Genomic DNA, 18969 nt, shown 5'->3' with positions numbered 1-18969 from the left:
CAGCTTCTCCAGGAGAATGCTGTGGGAGACTGTGTCAAAGGCCTTACTAAAGTCCAAGTAGACAACATCCGCCGCCTTTCCCACATCCACTAAGCGGGTCACCTTGTCATAGGAGACCAGGTTAGTGAAGCAGGATCTCCCTTTCATAAACCCATGCTGGCTAAGCCTGATCCCCCGGTTGTCCCGCACTTGCTGCATAATGGCACTCAGGATGATCTGCTCCATGACCTTTCCTGGCACCAAGGTCAGGCTGACAGGCCTGTAGTTCCCGGGATCCTCCTTCCAACCCTTCTTGTAGAGGGGTGTCACGTTTGCTAGTTTCCAGTCATCCAGAACCTCCCCGGTTGACCAGGACTGCTGATAAATGATGGAGAGTGGCTTGGCAACAGAGACCAGTAAGCTAAAACAAAACTTGGAAGAGCAGTTGGATAGATTAATGCAGCAACTTCAAGATCTGGAGGAATGCAGGAAGGAGCTAGATGCAGATGAGTATGAAGAGACCAAAAAAGAAACTCTAGAACAGCTGAGTGAGATCAATGACTCCCTGAAGAAGATTATGTCTGGAAATATGACTTTGGTGGACAAGTTCAGCGGGATGCAACTGGCAATACAAGCAGCCATCAGCCAAGCATTTAAAACTCCGGAAGTAATTAGAATGTTTGCAAAGAAACAACCAAGGCAATTGAGGACAAGGTTGGCAGAGATGGACTGAGACCTAATGGTTGGGAAGTTGGGATGAGACCTGTACACACAGCAGAAAGTGGAAATTCTGACTGCCCTCAGAAAACTTGGTGAGAAGCTTACTCCAGATGATGAGATGTTCTTGTCAGCAAATGCTGGTACAGCCCTGAGCCAGTTTGAGAGAATCTCCACTGACCTTGGATCAGGAGACAAAGTCTTTGCTCTAGCAAGTTTTGAAGTGGAAAAGGCAAAACAATGAACAGGTGTGTGAAGCTTGTGTCTCTTCAGTTATCAGCAGCATTGGACTTCTCTCATATTGTGTTTTTCTATTTTTAACATGTTGAAAAAAAGAAAAGCAAAACAAGGACAAAAAAACCCAAACCCTAAACCTCTTGGGTTCTTAACCAGAAGATATGAAGTAAACAGCCTTAAGTGCACTTTGGAACCTTGGTGTCTGTACCCCTTAGTAACATAAGCTCTGAGGATGAACACTAAGTGGTACTCTAAAAACAAAAGCATGGTATGACTGTCTTTGGAAAGAATCACCTATTTTGAACTTTTATGAATGTGTATTTCTCTATTAAAAAGTAATCTTTTTGCATGTGGTTGTAGCGAACAAATCTTTTTCAGGAGCAGCCCTAATGAGCAAGTGGGTTTTTTGGGTGATTCTTCACGTTGCTCTCAAGTTGTCTTAATTTTTGTCTGGACTCCCTATTAAGTAGTTTATACTAGGAGTGCATTGAAGCTTTGAAAAATTGACATAGTTTATTTGAAATGCCATCTTTCTACAAACTGTTTGCAGAAGAACCAAAATGAGACTATATGCTGATCATTGGCCCTTCACTGCTTGTTTGCTGTGCACATGAATGAGTGCCATTGTGTCCTAGCCTTGACTGACAAACAATGGAAGCCCTGTAGGGAGGCTTCTGGAGTAACTTAACTTTGTGTATTGAAATGACAGGGAATTGCTTCTCGTTGCCACTTCCTAGCCCTTTCTGTGACATCTTCAACTAGATCAGGTTGCTCAGAGTCCCCTACTTGCATTCCTTGTAGTTCTAGAGGTGTTAAAAACAATGTTACCGCTCACCTGAGTAAAGCAAGCAGGGATTTATGGCACCCACTGAGCTCTGAGAAATTTTGGTTGTGATGAGATTTCAGTCTTTCAAGTGGAAATGCTGGTCATTTCTGGCAGGAGCAGAACTGCCGGAGACTACGGTCTCAGACATGTTGTAGCCTTTGGAAGAAACTTGCCCCTATATGTGTGGAAACAAGGACAGGCTGCTAGCAATATTATTTCTTTGTGCCATGCTGGCTATGGGTTGTGTCACCTGTGCTAACCTTCCGGGCCAGTGAGGCGCACAGGGATATTTGACCTCCTGCAATATGACAGAGCTACCCTTTAGCCCAATCACAACATAAAGCAAGCTCTTGCAGACACTTCAGAGAAAAAAAATAAAGTGTATGAATACATATGAGCATACTCAAATTAGTTTTATTTGTTTGAAACTGAAGGCAGCACTGCTTGCATGAGCCTGCTACACTAAAACTGGTCCCAAGTTGTGAAAGCTACTGGTTTTATCCCCACTCCCTCACGTGGGGTGAGAAGTTGGTTTCCTCAAGCAGCATTATCCCACCTCAGGCTGCTCCTGTCCATCCCTTCTAGCTGCCCTGAAGCACCTGGGCAGCAGGCCCAGGACAGCAGTCCCCAGGAGGAGAAGAAAGCATGAGAGCAGGATGCTTTGCTCCTTGCCGGGCAGGGAGGGAAGAGGCCAGCCAGGGCAGTAAACACTATGATGAGGGCAGTAACTGAACCCAAACTGAAAAAGGACATTGATTGTTTGAACTGAAAAAAAATCACAGAACGAAGCCTGTTCAACAGCAATTGTTGGCTACACTGTAGTGGAAAATTGCCTAAATTAAGTCACATGGAGCAAGTGACCCTGCAGTCTGCTGATAAATTATAATCCTCTGGTGCCTGGCCTGGGAAATAAACTAATTTCCATTCTTGCAGGAGTCGAGATGGCCGTATGTATAGCAGAAATATATCTGTTATCAGCCACAGAGGAAGCTATATATCTATTAGCAGAACTGCCTGCACATTGCCTGAAGTACCACTAGCCGTCTGAGCAGAACAGCAAGGACAGGACCCACTCAGTGCAGCAGGGACTTCTCCACCTGTGGGTGTAGCCCTGTCACCGCAGCAGAGGTGCCAGTGTCTTCTTAATTTAAATCACTAAACAGCAGCACTGAGATGCTCCGGCAGGTCTGTGTGGGAATGATTTCTGAACTGCAGGGGATACAAGCCCATGAGAGCTGCCTGTGGTTGCAGACAGGGGGCTGCAATACTGCTGTTTGCCTCTCATTGGGAAAAAGTTGTGCTTTAGGTTGGCTGCAGGGCTCTTCCATAAGGGAATTGAAACCAAGTCCTGGAGGACGATGCAGAACTGGGGACTCCTTCTCTGAGGACAGGGGTTTCGAGACATCTGCAGTGCACCCACCTGTGACAAAAACAGGGAGGGATTTGGAAATTTTGGAAAGGGAGATGTTAGAAACCAGCACAACATCCCAGAGATTATCAGGGCCTTCTTTTGTTTATTGCTGGGGCATGATGTGCATTGCAGGTGTGCAGGGAGTGTGTTCGGTGCTGCTGCTGCAACCCCCAAACTCCTTGACAGAAGAAAGACCTGGGCTGTGTGTAGTTAAACTCTGGCTAAGGAGTCCCAGGAAGTGCTGCCAGAAATACACCATGAATGCCAGCTGTACTGGATTTTTGTTGATTGCCATGTATCCAGTGTTGCTGAAATTTTCTGTGCATTTATCCATTTTCTCAGAAATCTATTTTCTCTCCCACAGCAGCTAGCGAGGAATTCGTGAGATGGTTTGCCCATAGTTATGGGCTGTGATTCGGGGTTCTGCATTTACTTCCCAGCTCTGCTGCTGACTCTCCCTTGAGGCCCTGTCTAACTCAGGGATTCTGAGCCTTGCTATAAAATAGGAATAACAAGAATATCCTTTCTCCATCCCTGTTTTAAGTCATGCTTATTTATAGAGCAAGATTTTGTGTCATGCCAGGCAGCTCACTGGGGGGAAGAAGAGGAGGGCAGGGAGTCCACTGGTGTAGCATCACCCACCCGATGCAACACTTCTGCACAACTCAGAGGAGAGAAATTGGGCAGATGCATGACGGCCTGTCTATACTGCAACACATTTACCCGGGGCAGGGACTCCCTCTTCCGAAACCCTCGTGGAGTGCATGGCTTTCAGCAAAGGTTTCAGCACATGGTAAAGTGTGTGAGCAGTCCCCAAGGGGCAGAGTTGGCCAAGCCACATTTGCTCACAGGCTGCAGCTTGCACCCGAGCTCCCTGGTGGATGTGGCATGCCAAAGAGGTGCTGATCCCAGGTCTCAGTCCATACAGGCAGCAGTAGTCCATCTCCGTCATCTGATTTCAGGAAAACACACAGAGACACAGCATCTTTGAAATTAAAAAAGCTTTGTTAAATCTCCTTAAAATGGATCAGTGGCCTCCAGGGTACTGAGGATGGGACAGACAGACAGGCTGATACAGCATGTTTGTGTGAGCCTCCTCTCCTTAGGAAAGCAGATGTTGCTTCTGATGTTTAAAAGATGCTTTCAATCTTTGATCCCAATTCTGATTCCAGCTGCAGCACTGGACAGTGAAATACTTCCACTGCTTTTATTGGAACGAGTCTAGATTTTCACACCAGTAACTGAGATCATCAACTTTTCCTTTCTATTTACTGGTAACTATTTTCTCTATTTTACTGTGACCTTAAAACACAATAAACATTTTAAGATATTTTGAATTATGGTTTTACTGATGTTAAAGTATAGTTATGGTGGGATTTTTGCTGCTTTCATCCTGCAGACATGAGCAGAGGGAGCTATTTCAGTTATCTGGAAATCTTTTACGTTAGATGCCACCTTTGGGGTCAAGAGGACATCCATGGGCATTTGCAATACAGCCAACAGCAATGTGACTTTTATGATAATGCAATTACATTTCTGTTTGGCAATGAAAATAGCAATCTCCTGTTTGCTGGGATCAAACATCAGATCTCAGGAGGGGTATTTTGCAGACACCATGCTTGGCAATAGTTACTTAAAAAAGAAATTAATGTTATAGACATCAAGACTTCTTTTAAAACAAAAACCACTGTATCCTTGGCAAGGGGGTATTGGGCTTAATACCATCATTTTTTGTTTTAAGATTCCAGATAATATTTTTACCAGAGAAACAAAAGGACTTGGTAATGAGAGCATTACAGATTCTTTAGCAATCTATCTAAGGTATTTACTAAGTCTCTGAAAGCATTATCATCACATTAAGTTTTGCCATGAAACTTTCATGAAAATAAACTATTTGAAGACTGTTTTATCTAAAGGCCTTAAAACAAATCCCTCAATGATTTAAAAATACTTTGTACTAAAGGAAAATGAAAGGTGAATTTTTGATCTATATTTACCAGCCCATATTAAAATGTTAATACAGACTACTGAAAAATAGTTCTAACCTTTAATAATTGGTCAAGATATATGAAAGCACACTGAAAAGTCTTGCAATTTTGAAAGCTGAAGCATTAAAAATTACTGATGGGTTTTGAACATTTTCCTCCTTGTATTCAAGTCCTTCCCTGTGTTCAAGTACAACAGATCAAAATATGCTGCATCTGAACTGAAAGGCTGCCGATCACTAGGTACATCAAAAAGAAACTTTGAGACTTTTCAGACAAAACAAAAAACATCATTATGTGAATTCACAGTGAGCAAAATTTTTCCTAGATAAGCCACACACTGCTTCAATAATTCTGGCCCATTGGTAACACCCTTTGATGAGGTACAGGAACAGAAGCTATGTCTGTATTAGGTGACAGATCCATGTCCCTGGCCTCTCTGGGAAATCAGGATAACTTCTTGTTCTCAGTCCTTTAAAGATAATATTCACCTCCTCAGTCTTGCTGTTTCTCAGGACCTCATTGAAACAGTACATCTTTAAAATCAGTGACAAAGTAGAACAAAGACGGACACCATCTTATGTCCAGTTCAATCCATGTGCAAGATCACTGAGTGCTGTGCCAGGCAGGGACCCGGATGGACTGATAGATGTTGCAGTGAGCTTACGTTCAACTAGGGACATGCATGCAGTCTGCTCCTGATAACTTTCCTCGAAATCTCCAGAGGCGGTTCTACCACCTGCCTGCCAGACCTCAGAAAACCGATGGCCATGTGGTCGCTAGCAAACGTGGTATTCACAGAACCACAAATGCCTAGATGGCAAGCCTTAATTACTGAGAAACTTTCAGGAGCTGTGCCTACATTAGCAAACAGTTCAACACAGCACGAATGAGTCAGGGGAATGAAGCAGCTGGTGATGAGGCCTCACATGGCGGTTCTGGGTTTTCCCTTTGGAGTAGATTTTGGCAGGTCCCTTGGAGGAAAAGTCGCCCCCTTGCATGTGGCTTGAAGCTGTCCATGGTGCTGGTCGCTGCGTTGGGCCCTCGTGTCCCGCCATGGGTGGGAGCCCCGCTGGCACCCCCTGAGCAGAGCTTCCTTAGGCTGATGCCTCTGAAAGAAATCTGCTGTGATGGCACCAAAATTGCACCAATGTGCAGGAAGCTGGAGAACTGGGGGAATCCCTTCAAAAAAGCACTACAACTGTAAGCAAAAGCCTCAATGCAAGCACAGGTACAGATGACCTTGAAAACATTTATGATGTCATCTAGAAAATATTTACTGGTATGATCTTAAGGTGTTCTAACTGTCTGGAGAACAAGATTGCATATCAGAGGCCTAGTTTATTTTTCTGTGCATCCTCCTAGTAGCAAACAGGTTTATTTTTAACATTTTTTTGACCTTGTGTAACTAGTTGATGTAATGGCTACATATGGCAGAGTTCTCAAACTACATGACAGTAAAAATTACTTGTGTTTGGTCTTCACAAGGTTTTTAGACTAAGATGGTAAACCTCAGTTAGAGATATCACTAGGAAAAAACCTCATTTTTTTTATATTGAAGATAGAGACTGCATATTTTGCAGTGCTTTAATGCAGGGTATTGCCTGATAAAAGCAACTATTTGTACAGGTTTCATTTTATCTCCTTATGAACCAGTAACTCATATTGTTTATTTAGAAAAAAAAAGTAAGTTCTCTTCCCCTGCTAGTGGCACAAATTCTGACTCAGCAATATAAACTAGATTGAATGCAGCTATTTCCATTGATTTAACTCAATCTAGCCTAATTTTCTTGGATATTTCTTAGTTAAGCTAAAGCATTTCCATGAGCTATAAATTGGGCTGATGTAAAACAAACAGACATTAGTGAAGTTTACTAGTCACTCTGTCACAGTTAAACGGATGCAAATTTCTTCAGTGCAGTTCAGGACGTAAAGTTGTTGAACAGGAGAAATAAAAGAACTTACCATTAAAGAGAATAAAAAAGAAAGAGAGAAAAAGGAGAATGACTGATCCTTAATGGTGATGCTTGTTTCTAACAAGTTGAACAAGAGGGGGCTAACCTAAACCCATGGCAGGTGAAGGGTTTGCATGTTCTCGTAAGATTATACAAATATTTATAAACTTAAATTTACTCAACTTGTTCAGTAATATTTTATGTGCAGCCAAGTGGCATTCAGTCAAATCCAACATGTTGTTGATTAACATGTTTTTAATCATCTGCTGGAAAATTGGTTGGAAGTGTATTTCTGAGGTTTGGTACCACAACACTGATCCTACCTTCTGGTTTATACATGTTTCTAAAAATAATAATGCTACTGCTACTTCTTTTTTTTAACCCAGACACAGTCCTGGAAAGCTAAACAGGACAGCACAGTAAAGAATTATGAGCACTCTGAAATAGCTTTTATAAAAAGCAAAAAAAAGATAGTCTACATCTGCCAAAATCTAAATAAATCATATTAAAGATGACATATGATATACTTCTAGATATTTAGGACTGTTTCCCTGTTATCCCTTTACATTAATTGTTGGAGTATTTAAATTTCAGCTTCCTTTTGATGTGCAGAGCTTGATGTCTGCGGGGTTTGATAACCAAGGAGGGAGTTCCTGATGCTTGCTTCAGAGTCACTGAAAAGTATCCATTTGGAAATGTTCCAAACCTGACTGGACATGATCCTGGACAACCTGTGATTGTTGACCCTGCTTGAGCAGGAGAATTGGACTAAACAATCTCTAGAAATCCCTTCCAAACTTTTTTTTCCTTTTCAATTCTCTCAATTCTGTTTATTATCAGTTCTTACACGTCTGTTCAAAGTTTGAGGCTACTGATCTCTAACTCATAGACAAAAGAGCAATTAATTTCCTTTACAGAAACCCTTATGAAAAAAATCCACCACTTTAATCAGTCCATCTATTTTGTTTTCTCTCTTCTGATGCTGCCAATCAGCAGCTTTAAGTGGGAGAATGTTTTTCAAAATTGATCGCATTTGGGATATTTCCTTCAGGCAAAGAGTCATTTCAGAAGTAGAGGTGGTTCTGTTAAAGGTTAGTTTTCTTGTGCTGATATCTAGTAAGAGCAGCTGTGGAGAGGGTGGTAGAAAATGCAAGCAAATGAAGGAAGTACTGTGGAAACCAGAGACCTGCTTGTTGGAGGAGCTGAGATTTTTATTTTGATTTTTGTTTTCATGCTGGTTTGGACTGCAACTTCAAATTTCAGAACTGAGAAGAATATGAAAGAGGAAATTTTTTCAGGTCAATCAAAACATTTCATTTAAGTTTTGTTCTTTTAATTATAACAGTATATGTAGCATGTACTTAACCATAGTTTAAAAAGAAAATTAAAAAGAAACTCAAATCAAAAAGAAGGAAAGGAAAACTCAAAATTCTGCAAATATCAGAATGCCTTGATTCAATATTGCTGAACATTTTCCCTTTTTCCTCCCTTTGAATCAAAATGTTGATGAAATTTGTTATGAAGCATTTTCAAGTCAACTAGGTTTGTGTTTTACAACAAGTCTCTCTTCTGAGTGTATCTAAGATTCAGCGTGGATGGAGAACTTGGGAGACGTGGACTTCAGGACTAGCTTGGCTGCAGTTTCACGGTATGACTCAGTAAATTGCCTCACCCCTGATATCTGCTTCCTTATTCATAAAATACGGATAACAGCAACTGCCTCTGTGAAGGCAGCTCTTGAGCCCTATGATGGAAACCACTGTATGTAAAAGGTGGGTAATATTCTTCCACCATCACAGTCAGCCTTTGCTTTATATCAGAAACTCTTTAGAAGCAAATACTTTTCTTAAGAGAAGGCCACCTTCCAGAGCTGATAGAGATCAGCCAGTGTTTTTAAAAGGAGATACCTGAAGTTATATGGTTAAATATCTTTTGAATGTGTGCATATAGAGTGCTTCCAGAAGAGGTTTTCCCATGAACAACAGTGAGTGCAGCTGAAAATGAAACTATTTATATAGACTATCTAAATAGTCATTCCTTTAAAAATGAACAAATAGTTATAATTAGTTAATATGTAAATGAGAATTGTGTCCAGTGTTTTCAGGCTAAGCTATCTCATAGTGTTCCTGATAGTTGAAATAAATGGAGCCTCAGATAAGAGCATTCACACATACTTTTACAGTGTACTTGTGCACAAAAAAGCTGAGTGAGAAAGGATGTAGGTCCCCCATTTGCATCACTAGGCTTGGACTGCCTTGCCCAGGTTTTTGCATCTTTGAAATCTTATAAAGCCCTATATGAAGCGAGCTATAACCAGATAAATGGAATCAATCAGTTCATTACAGTAACACTTATAAACAGCCCGGTAGTTAAAGTTATGTCAACATTTCATAGCAGAGGCTCAGTTTTTTATCTTATAATTTCATCAAGGAAAACAACTTTGAACCAAGCTTCATAAAAGCAGTGTGAATATTTTTGCATTTATAATTGAAGGTGAATTTGTCTTTTTATAAATCATACAAGCTAAATGAGCAAACCACTGACTGATCTAAAATACAGCTGTATATCTAAAAGACTTTAGATTTGAAAAAAGGGAGACTGCAGGTAATCAAGTCCAGCATTATAAGGAAAGCCTCGCTGATGTGGGGTACCACTATGATGTGATTTGAAAAAAACCCAAACTTTTAATTGGGATTTAAAGCTAGGTGATGACTCAATCTTGCATAATGGGCAGGCTGCTGCTTGGTTTCTTCTGAGGTAGGAGCTCATCACATCTGTTCAGGTGAGGGACCCCTTCATCTGGGTGATCTGGGGCACATGAGGCAGAAAGGAACACTTTTGGCCTACCAGGCTGACTTGATGAAGCATAAGGACTTTTTAACTCTTCTCCTTCGGCTATGGACAGGCCAAAGAGTTTCCAAGAGTGACTCGCCATGGGTTACACATTTTACAGGGGTTGAAAGTTTTACAGGTATCTCCTATTTTAATGTTATTCTTTGTCACATAGTGATGCAGTATTGTAGTATTGGTGAAGCAGAGTATGACTTGAAAGACACTGCAATTTATATTTACACCTAGTGTTATGGGCAAAAATGTTAAGGACAATTATTGTACTGTATCAAGTAAAATATTTTTATTGCCTTTTCCTAACCATATTATACTGAAAAAATGCTACACTTGTTAATTTAAGAAAGTGTGCAAGTTAAGGAGTGCTTTTTAATTAGAATATCAGACAGTGGTGGGCTTTGGTACAGTAATGGGTCTTGCTTTTCTCGAACAAATATTTTTATCTTTTGATATGTCTTCCCTTTTTTTTTCTGCTACTTTAAAAGATGTACTGCATGGTTTGTTTCTTAGCATCAGGAGTAATCTCTGCCTTCTGTACTAATTTGCCAATTTCTTTTAAAACCATCTGGAGCCAACTTTCTTTGTGCTAATTTTATTATTATTAAGTATTATTCTGGCTTTCAGCAGCCTTAATTAGAACTGCAAATTTGTCTTACAGGCAACCTCAAATGGAGAAATTCAATGCTCAAAACATAGTTATTCTCACATGTAAAGTTCAGGATTTCTCTAGACTTTAGCTTATGTATTTACAATAAAATCCAACCAGTTCACTTCAGTTATCCTGCAATTTTGAAATTGTAGAAGGGCGATTGTCTCACTGTGCATTAATGGACAAATTCTTGCTGACATTATACTGAGTGTAAAGATTGTGCAAGGCATTCAAACCCATGTGAAGAGTTATTTATACTTTGCTTTGCCATGCACTATTGATAGCAGAACTGGGCAGAATTTGATTTTAATGATATATGAAATCACTGTCCCTCTCAAGTCAAACACGTTTTCTAAGGGTAATCATTTACAACAACAGCGCAGCTGGACTTCTGCACAGCTTGAGTCCCATGCTGGCTCTTCTCAGTAGTCACAACTGAAGATGCCTACTGTGGGGTCCACCTCACATACCTAGAAGTGAGATATCTAGTCCAGTCTAGTATCTAGACTCTCACTATAGTCAAAGGCGAGAGAAGAGAAAGAGATATTTCTGGTGGCAGGAATCTGTCCATTTGTCTTAGACACCAGTTTCCAATGGGGATAAACTCCAGGTGGGAACTGAGGACTGATGCAAACAATATACCTAACATTTAGAGGCAGAAGTTAGAAGACACAACTCTGACCTGGTATTTAATAACCTATTATAGACTACATTGACATCCAATTGTAGTCCAATACTTGGACTACATTGTCCAAGTATTCATACATAGCAATATATAGGTTGGAGTTCATGGTACTACTTTCTGCCCTTCTTTGCCAGAAAGAGTCAGAACAGGGACTTGGAATAAATAAAATCTACTTGTTTCAAACATATAAGGAAGATGCCTCCTTCTCCTGAGATTTAAGGTATAACCCCACTTTCCATAGTACTCCAGATACAGAGAAACATGAACAAACCCACTCTGTGTGTTTTAAGAAATGCTGTTAGGACAGAAAATGTACCAGAAGCTGAGGAAAGGATGGAAGAAACACATTTCAACTTGGCATTATTACCTAATGAGGTCACAAAAGGAAAAAAACCCTGATTTGTAGGGGCTGGATTCATCCCACCTGACTTTGGTGTTTGAATGTAGTTCAAGGTGCAGACACTGAATTTTAGCCTCTCCACAGAGGTGTCCAGAGGCTTGCTGGCAGTTAAGCTTGTGCTGTAGTCAGCAGCTCTTCTGGGATCTCTTAAATGAATGGAATTGAAAGACTGCCATATATGCCTGCTAAAAATAAACATTTATAGGCAAAGTGTTTGGAGCCTGTGACTTTTTTTCTGTATTTATACCACTATTGTCAGTATTTCTTTCCACTGTATTTCCACTTGTCAATATTTCTTTCCAATGTATTTGCTATTAAAGAGGGCAGTCTGGGCATCATCTGATGTTATGTGGCAGAGAGAATTAGATAAAAGGGCTCTGTATCTTAGATTTTAAACAGCTTGGTGGTAGGTCCATGGGTGATCTGTGATTCTACGGTACTACAACAGAGACAACATAAAGTGTGCAAAGAGGAAAAGTCAGCAGAAAAAAGGAAACAACTTTCTGAATCAGTCTGTTCTAACTGCACTAATTCAGTGCCTGTCATTTCTCTTCTCCTATGACAATAAAGACGTAAAAAGGTATCTATAATGCCCTAGATTTTGTTGCTAGTTACGGAGAAGAAAGAATCCTTCCCGGGAGCTGAGTGCTTTTATTAGCAAAGGCATTAAGCAGTTCCTTAGCAGGAAGGCACAGGTGGGGCACAAGCCCTATGCTACAGTATTTGCAAGATAAACTTTCCTGTTTACATTTTTACTATTATAACCCAACCACGACTGTGGTCATGCATGCAGGTTTAATAAAAATTAGCAATAACTTTTATAACCTGAGGCCTGAAATGACAGTCCGTAAAGAGATACCTTTATTTGTTTTCCATGAGTCATAACATTTATGTGGGGCTTAATCTCTTCTTTTCTTTTTCAATCAAAAAAAAACTTCCAGAAAGTAATCTTTTGTTAACATAGGTTGTAAGATGAAAGAAAAGGACATTCTGTCTGACTTACAATTTGCTCGTATCAGGAAAAATAAAAAAGTTGTTTGCATTAGGAGTGACAGCATATGAGATTAATTTAATTATGAGCTAAATCTTTCAAACGAAATGCAACCTCAAGACACTCACTCCCGGAGGGAGTGAAACACAGAAAGCCTTAGGGAATAAAATGTAACTATTCTTTAAAACAGTCACCCTTTTAACAAGAGACCATAGGCTCTTTTTTGTGGATATCATACCGCATCTTTTGCTGAAAGGCCCATTTATTTCACCTGAAGCTCAGGTTTTAACCTCCCATGTTCTCTTGCAGCTTAAAGCAGCAGTACGAGCAGCAGTGATGCATACAGCTTGGGACACAGCCCTGCTGGGTGTCAAATATGAAATCCCACTGCCATCTTCTAGATGATGGTGCCAGCATGATATACTGACATCCCTGTCTTTAAAAGGGTATGTAGCGTCCAGCCCCTCCCATTAAGAACAAAGGGGAGCAGGATTTTGAACAACCCTATCTAACTCCATCTCCCTCTGCTGTGTGCTCACCTGCCTCAACACTGCTGGAATCGACGTGCTGGCTGGAGTTGCTTACGGACTGATATTCCCGTTACCCCTTCTCTGGACCTTTGGATGGGACAGTGGGGGTGGAAGGTGCCATTTGGGATACAAGACCCTTCACCATATGATGTAAAATGCACTGCAGAGAGCTTTAAGTCAAAATAAATACTGTGGTTTGCAATTCCTTCATCAGATTCTGGAAGACTGCAGCAAGTACACCAATATCCAGAAGTGTTTTTTCATAAGGATAGTCTTCAAACTATTATTCAAAGCCTTAGCTTCTCTGTCTGTGACTACTTAGTCATGCTTCTGCTTCAGCTGTCACAAGCTTTAACTCAGATGTCCTTCAGGCTATGAGAAGTTCTTTGAGCAACATGGTTTTTTGACCTAGAAAAAGCAAACCCAAACGTAAAAGACTTTGACCTACCATTCAGTGAATGATTGAAACATAAGAGCATACCCAGACCTCGATACTGTGCCTAGCAAAATCATCAGCAAACCCCTTATCAGAACAAAATCAGGACATTAGCCTGGTTACTCAGAGGGGAAAAAGAAGTTGAAACACAATTATGCCAAGCGATGTAATCTAAGGGTCATATTCACAAACATTTCTCCAATTATGTTCTGCCTGAATTACAAGCACCTGCTCCCACTGACCAAATAACTCATCTTCTGTTAGTGGAAAAGTCGCTGCAATTTTAAAATCAATCTTTCAAATAAGTAAATAAATATATATTCTTAAAAGAATGTCAGATCTCTGCCTTTAAAAGACAAGTACAGACAGAGCTAAAACTGCTTGTGAAGGATAATAAGGAGACTTGACTTCAATTAAGATGAAGCAGAACAGACTCTGAAGTAAAGCAGATACAAGTTGGACAGTGTTGCATGACACATCCTACCTGCCACTCCAGGCGTGCAGGCTGGCAAACTTCCCAACCTGGCACCAAATTAAACGCAGGAGGAGGTGGTGGCAGGTCTGCTCTCCCATGCAAAAGACACACAGACAACTTTCTTTTTTCTGCTCTTAGTCTAGAAAGCACTGCCTTTTTCCCAGAAAATATCTCTGCTTTGCTTATGGGATCAATCCAAGCAACAAATTTCAGGCAGTTTGTACTGCTGCTGGAAGCTGTGAAAGCACCTGTCCCTCTGTTGGATATCAGCGTGCTGGGGAACATAAACCCTTATCTCAGGTGATCTGCACCTTCATGGAGTAACCAGCATCCCTCCCCACTCTTACCATGCCGAAGCCGCAGGGTAAAGGTGCTGTAGCTGCAGATTGTGCTGATGTGGGTTTTATTCATTCTGATATAGAATTAGAATAAAACCACAGCTGATAAAGATCTCTGTGGTCTCCTAATAAATGACTCACATGGTCAGATAGGCAACCATTTATCACTGCAGAAATATCATCATGAGGACCACCAGTCAATATTAGATGTAAGCATTGCTGTTTCTCCCCCAAATAGTTGGAGTTCAATTTTGTGGTAAGGTTGTGTGTATAGGGATAATGATGCTTAGCATCCTTCTGCTCAAATATCCTTAACCCAGCCTCCACACCAGGTCTTCACAGTGGGGAGTCTGAGAGATACATTGCATTTACAAAACAGAACATGATCTCTTCATATCTTGACTGATTTGATGACAACCCTGCTATTGCTGCCAGTGTTTTAAAAATCTGTTGTTTTTCTTTGTGCAAGAGGGAAAAATCAGAGAAATAGTACAATTACTGTGAAAATCTTTCTTGACTTCTTGGACTATTTAAACAGTAAATAATACAGTTATTTCAATTGAGTCTTATAATGAAAATCAGTTTTAGTTAATTTCATGTAGCCTTCTGATTGCTGTTTTCCACCCTAATGTAATTTGGCTAATTCTGTTTCAGATGCATTTTAAATATGATTATGAACAGACAAGGTCAAAAGTCTCCTGATATTGCTACTGTTAAAAGCAGTCATTTTGAAAAGTGTTTTATTTACAGCAATTATTACCTTGTGACCTTTATTTCAAGTTTAATTTTTTTCTGTCATTTTCCTTGACAACATTTTAACCAAAACATTTAATGAAATCCTAGTATTGACCTGCATTTCCCAGAGAAGAGGTCTTTCAGTAAACAAAAGATTAAAAAAAGTGTTTGCAATAAGCTAGAAAGTATTATGAATTTTAAGAAAATCTTGGGAAATGTAAAAATAAATATTCCTTTACGAAATCCCACAAATTCCGAAAATTTCATGAAACATTTTATTTTTCAACACTTATTTATTGGAAATATTCTGTTCTTTGGTTAAGTCTTTATTAAGCATTGAGAGGTTTTTAACAGAAAACTTTACCTAAAAGTCAATTATTTGCTCTGGAAAATGATCAGGAAATTCCTTTAAAAAGGAAAATAACTCTTCTCTGCTTTCTCTGATGTCCTGCCCAAGGCAACGAAGACCTTTTTTCTTCCCACTCCTGCCCAAAGATTTAAATCCAAGAACATGAGACTTTTGAGACCTCTCAAAACGCAGTGGATTTAAATCCACTTAGAGAAAAGGTTATAAATTGCCTTCTCTCCATTAGGCTCTTGTCTCCAGCTACTGAAAGGGAGTTAGGAGATCCCTCTTTACCGAGGGCAGACAGAGCCAGGAGAGCATCATTTGCTCAGACATTGACAGTCCAGTTGTGGACTTGCCTGGAGGAAAATGGGACATATCTTCATGCCTCTTTCTTCTCCTCCTGTCAGAGGGCTCAGTGGTGACCTGTCATGAGGAACCATCATTTCCCGTTGGTTTGGGGCCCATGGAGGAGGCAGATCTCTACTTCATTAATTATATTAACCATATAACATCGTTTTTCCATTGACTTAAGATCACTTTGCCTATGCAAAAAACCTAAGTTATTAACTGCATGAGAAGTGTGGGCTGAAGCATGTGGTTTTTCCTCCTACAGCAGTTAAAGGAAGTAGTTCTCCAATCTGATAGAGTGCTAAATATATTGAATTGGTGCTGATTTTTTATTTCTTCCAAAAGAATTGTGAATAGTTTTGTTTTAAGGTCAGACAAAACAAACAAATTAAAACAAACATACAAGAAAAGCTTCAAATCCAGCCTGTCTTCATTGATAGTGTGGTATAAACAGCTATTTTTGATGCCAGGGATTCAGTTTCTAGTTTTAATGTGTGTGTATTTAATCCAAAGCCCAAGGATAGTTTCATCAAGTGAAACAGGGCTACTTCTGCAGAAAGTTGAACAGGTGACTGAATTACAGAAGAACTGGGACAAAGTCCGGTTCCTACAAGTTTTTGGGTTATGCTGTGGTTCTTCCATTAATCTTCATTACTAATTGGCATATAGGAATAATTCCCTTCCAGAGGTTTGTTAAATTAGTGTTTCACTGGCTTCATGCTACAGGAGCTATGTCTGTGTGCTTGCACGACAATATGCTGCACACTGGGATTAAAGAAGACAGGATTCAGTACCTTCTTTGTTTGATTTAAACTTTATTTTTAGAGTTTTAATTCAAAGATTTGTTAAAATATGACAAAAGGACCCCAAAGGATGCAAGCCTGAGCAGCAAGACTAGGACCAGCCCTAGTGGCTTGTACAGGTGAGAAGGAAATAAAGATTATGCTTAAATATTATTTCTTGAAACTTGTCCTTGAATGGTAGAATGAGAAGTGACTGAAACTGAAACGGAGGAAGGAAAACGTGAGGTGAAGAGACCAGATATGTCGGTGTAGGTGATATGTAGGGCTGTATAAAGTGAGTAGTACACCTAAGGTGAAGTACACCTTAGTTTGTGAAATCCATATGGTATGGCACATGGTATTCGGTCCATAGATGCTCGGTGGTAGGTGCCATCTGAGACTGTGGCCCTTTGTCTGTAACCAGGGCCTGAGGACCCTCTACCATACCAATGCCCAGGCAGTGCCTGTGCAAAGCACGGCAGCAACAGTTGAAGGGACTGCAGGGAAATACGCAGACCTAGTTGCGCAGACTTTTGGACCTCAGCCTGTAGCACCCAAACTGGCCCTAAGTGAACCTCAGGGTGAGCTTTTGCCCCTGGCAGACAAGAGTGGAGATGCAATGCAGCACTGCAGAACTGTCTTGGTGAACCTGCTCGTGAAGGGTGGGTAGAGGGAAGTGTACCGTGAACCAAGACCTGCACTTGCTGGCACCCTGTGTGGGACTTCAGCCTTGAGGGGCCCAGAGGAAACGCATGTGGCTACATGCTAATCCCCTTTTCCCTATCATGGCACTTACAGACAAAAGTGAAACAAAACAGCCTCTGCCACTCTTTCTCTAGCTGATCTCTGCCCAGATGCCCAGCCCCACTCTGCCGTCCGTGGATTTGTCTCCATATGACTTGCTCTGCAGCATAAGTCCCCGCAGATTTTGGCCCCGTGTCTCTGAACAAGGAGTTCATCAGCTGTCAGCTGACGCAGATTTCTTTTACCCTAGGCAATTTTCCAGCTTCCACATTCTGGAGCACAGCTTTAAGGAAGAGACTGAAGTGAACAAACAGTCTGTTCTTCTCATGTGTTCCTTGGAAGACATGAGTTTCTAATCCTACAGATTTCAGTGGGTCTTGTCCTGTAGACAAGATCAGCTGTAGAGTACCAGAGCACCGCTGGGACCACCCTGGGGCAGGAGGGATGTACAAACACACAGCAATGGACCAGCATCCGCGTTTGTGGGATACCTCTAGAGACGCTCCAGCAAAGTCATTAGTGTTTTGTCTGTCTTTTGCAATGAAAGAAATGACCCAACCTTGTATGTATATCACATACGCCAAGTAAGGACACATTTCTGCTGAGGGCATTTGTCTAACTATAGCACTTGATGGGAGCTGCTGACAAAGCTATGTGCCTCCAACACTATTTTTTGCCTCACTGTTCATTGCAAGGAAGATACCGTCCATTTAGGAGGTCAGCTGGAAGGGCAGGCTGCTGGGTCAGGATGGCTGGCTGGTTCATCCCCTGCACCTCCATTCTGTCTGTAATCATGGACACTGCTGATCAGGGGGTACACATGGTGCTTTCATACATGACCAATAACTTGTAAGGAAAAGCCACAAATTGTATCACTAAAAGAAATTTTAAAGCCTGATTGCAAATCTGAACAAGACAGAGATTTTATAACTTTTTGAGGCAATGGTTCAGCTTCTGTCATTACTCTGCTACAGGGCTGGACAGATGTTTATGGTAGTCACAAAAAAGGAAACCAGGCCAGGCTGAACCAGAACATTTTAGAAGCCGTTAATAAGATTTTATGTTGTTATTCTGAAGGGCATTTTCTGCTGCTCTCAGCACAATATTGTGACTGGCCTTCACAAGATGGAAAAAATGATGTATTCCTACTTCATTCTAAATAACAGTGCAGCCAACTTGAGAACAAATCCCAGGGAGGACAAAGCAATTTGCAGTTTCTCTACGTGCAAGGAAACTCTAATGTTAGACCTACAAAAGGACCCAAATGCCACCTAGCTTCAAAATGTCACCTGGCTTTGAAATAGCAGCAGCCGACCCTTTCGCAGCGCCCTGGAGCAGAGGGACGAGCTGAGCCTGGGCTTGCTGAGCGACAGCTCTAACCCCTGCGCGGTGACTGAAGCAGGGAGGAGGGCTCCTACCCCAGCTTACAAGAAAACGGCAGCTATCGCCTTTGACAAAGGCAGCCCGGTCTCAAGGACCTGGCCCAAGGCTCAAGTGAGGGAGGAGTCGCATCATTTTCTGCAGTGCCTTCTGGGTGCAGCACTCCCTGG

The 18969-nt window shown here is 41.0% G+C and overlaps 1 protein-coding gene across 1 annotated transcript; it reads left to right on the top strand.

Moving 5' to 3' along the window:
• Positions 1–367: 367 nt before the first annotated feature.
• Positions 368–940, top strand: LOC309588453 (protein LZIC-like; the record flags this gene model as incomplete). The annotated part of the gene is given in 3 exon segments (XM_082307749.1): positions 368–709; positions 713–736; positions 740–940. Coding segments are annotated over 3 exon segments (567 nt in total).
• Between the last annotated feature and the right edge of the window lie 18029 nt (positions 941–18969).

The sequence above is a fragment of the Platalea leucorodia genome (genome assembly GCF_965183815.1).
Source record: "Platalea leucorodia genome assembly, chromosome: 3".
Taxonomy (NCBI): domain Eukaryota; kingdom Metazoa; phylum Chordata; class Aves; order Pelecaniformes; family Threskiornithidae; genus Platalea; species Platalea leucorodia.
This window is presented reverse-complemented; position numbering and strand designations above follow the sequence as displayed.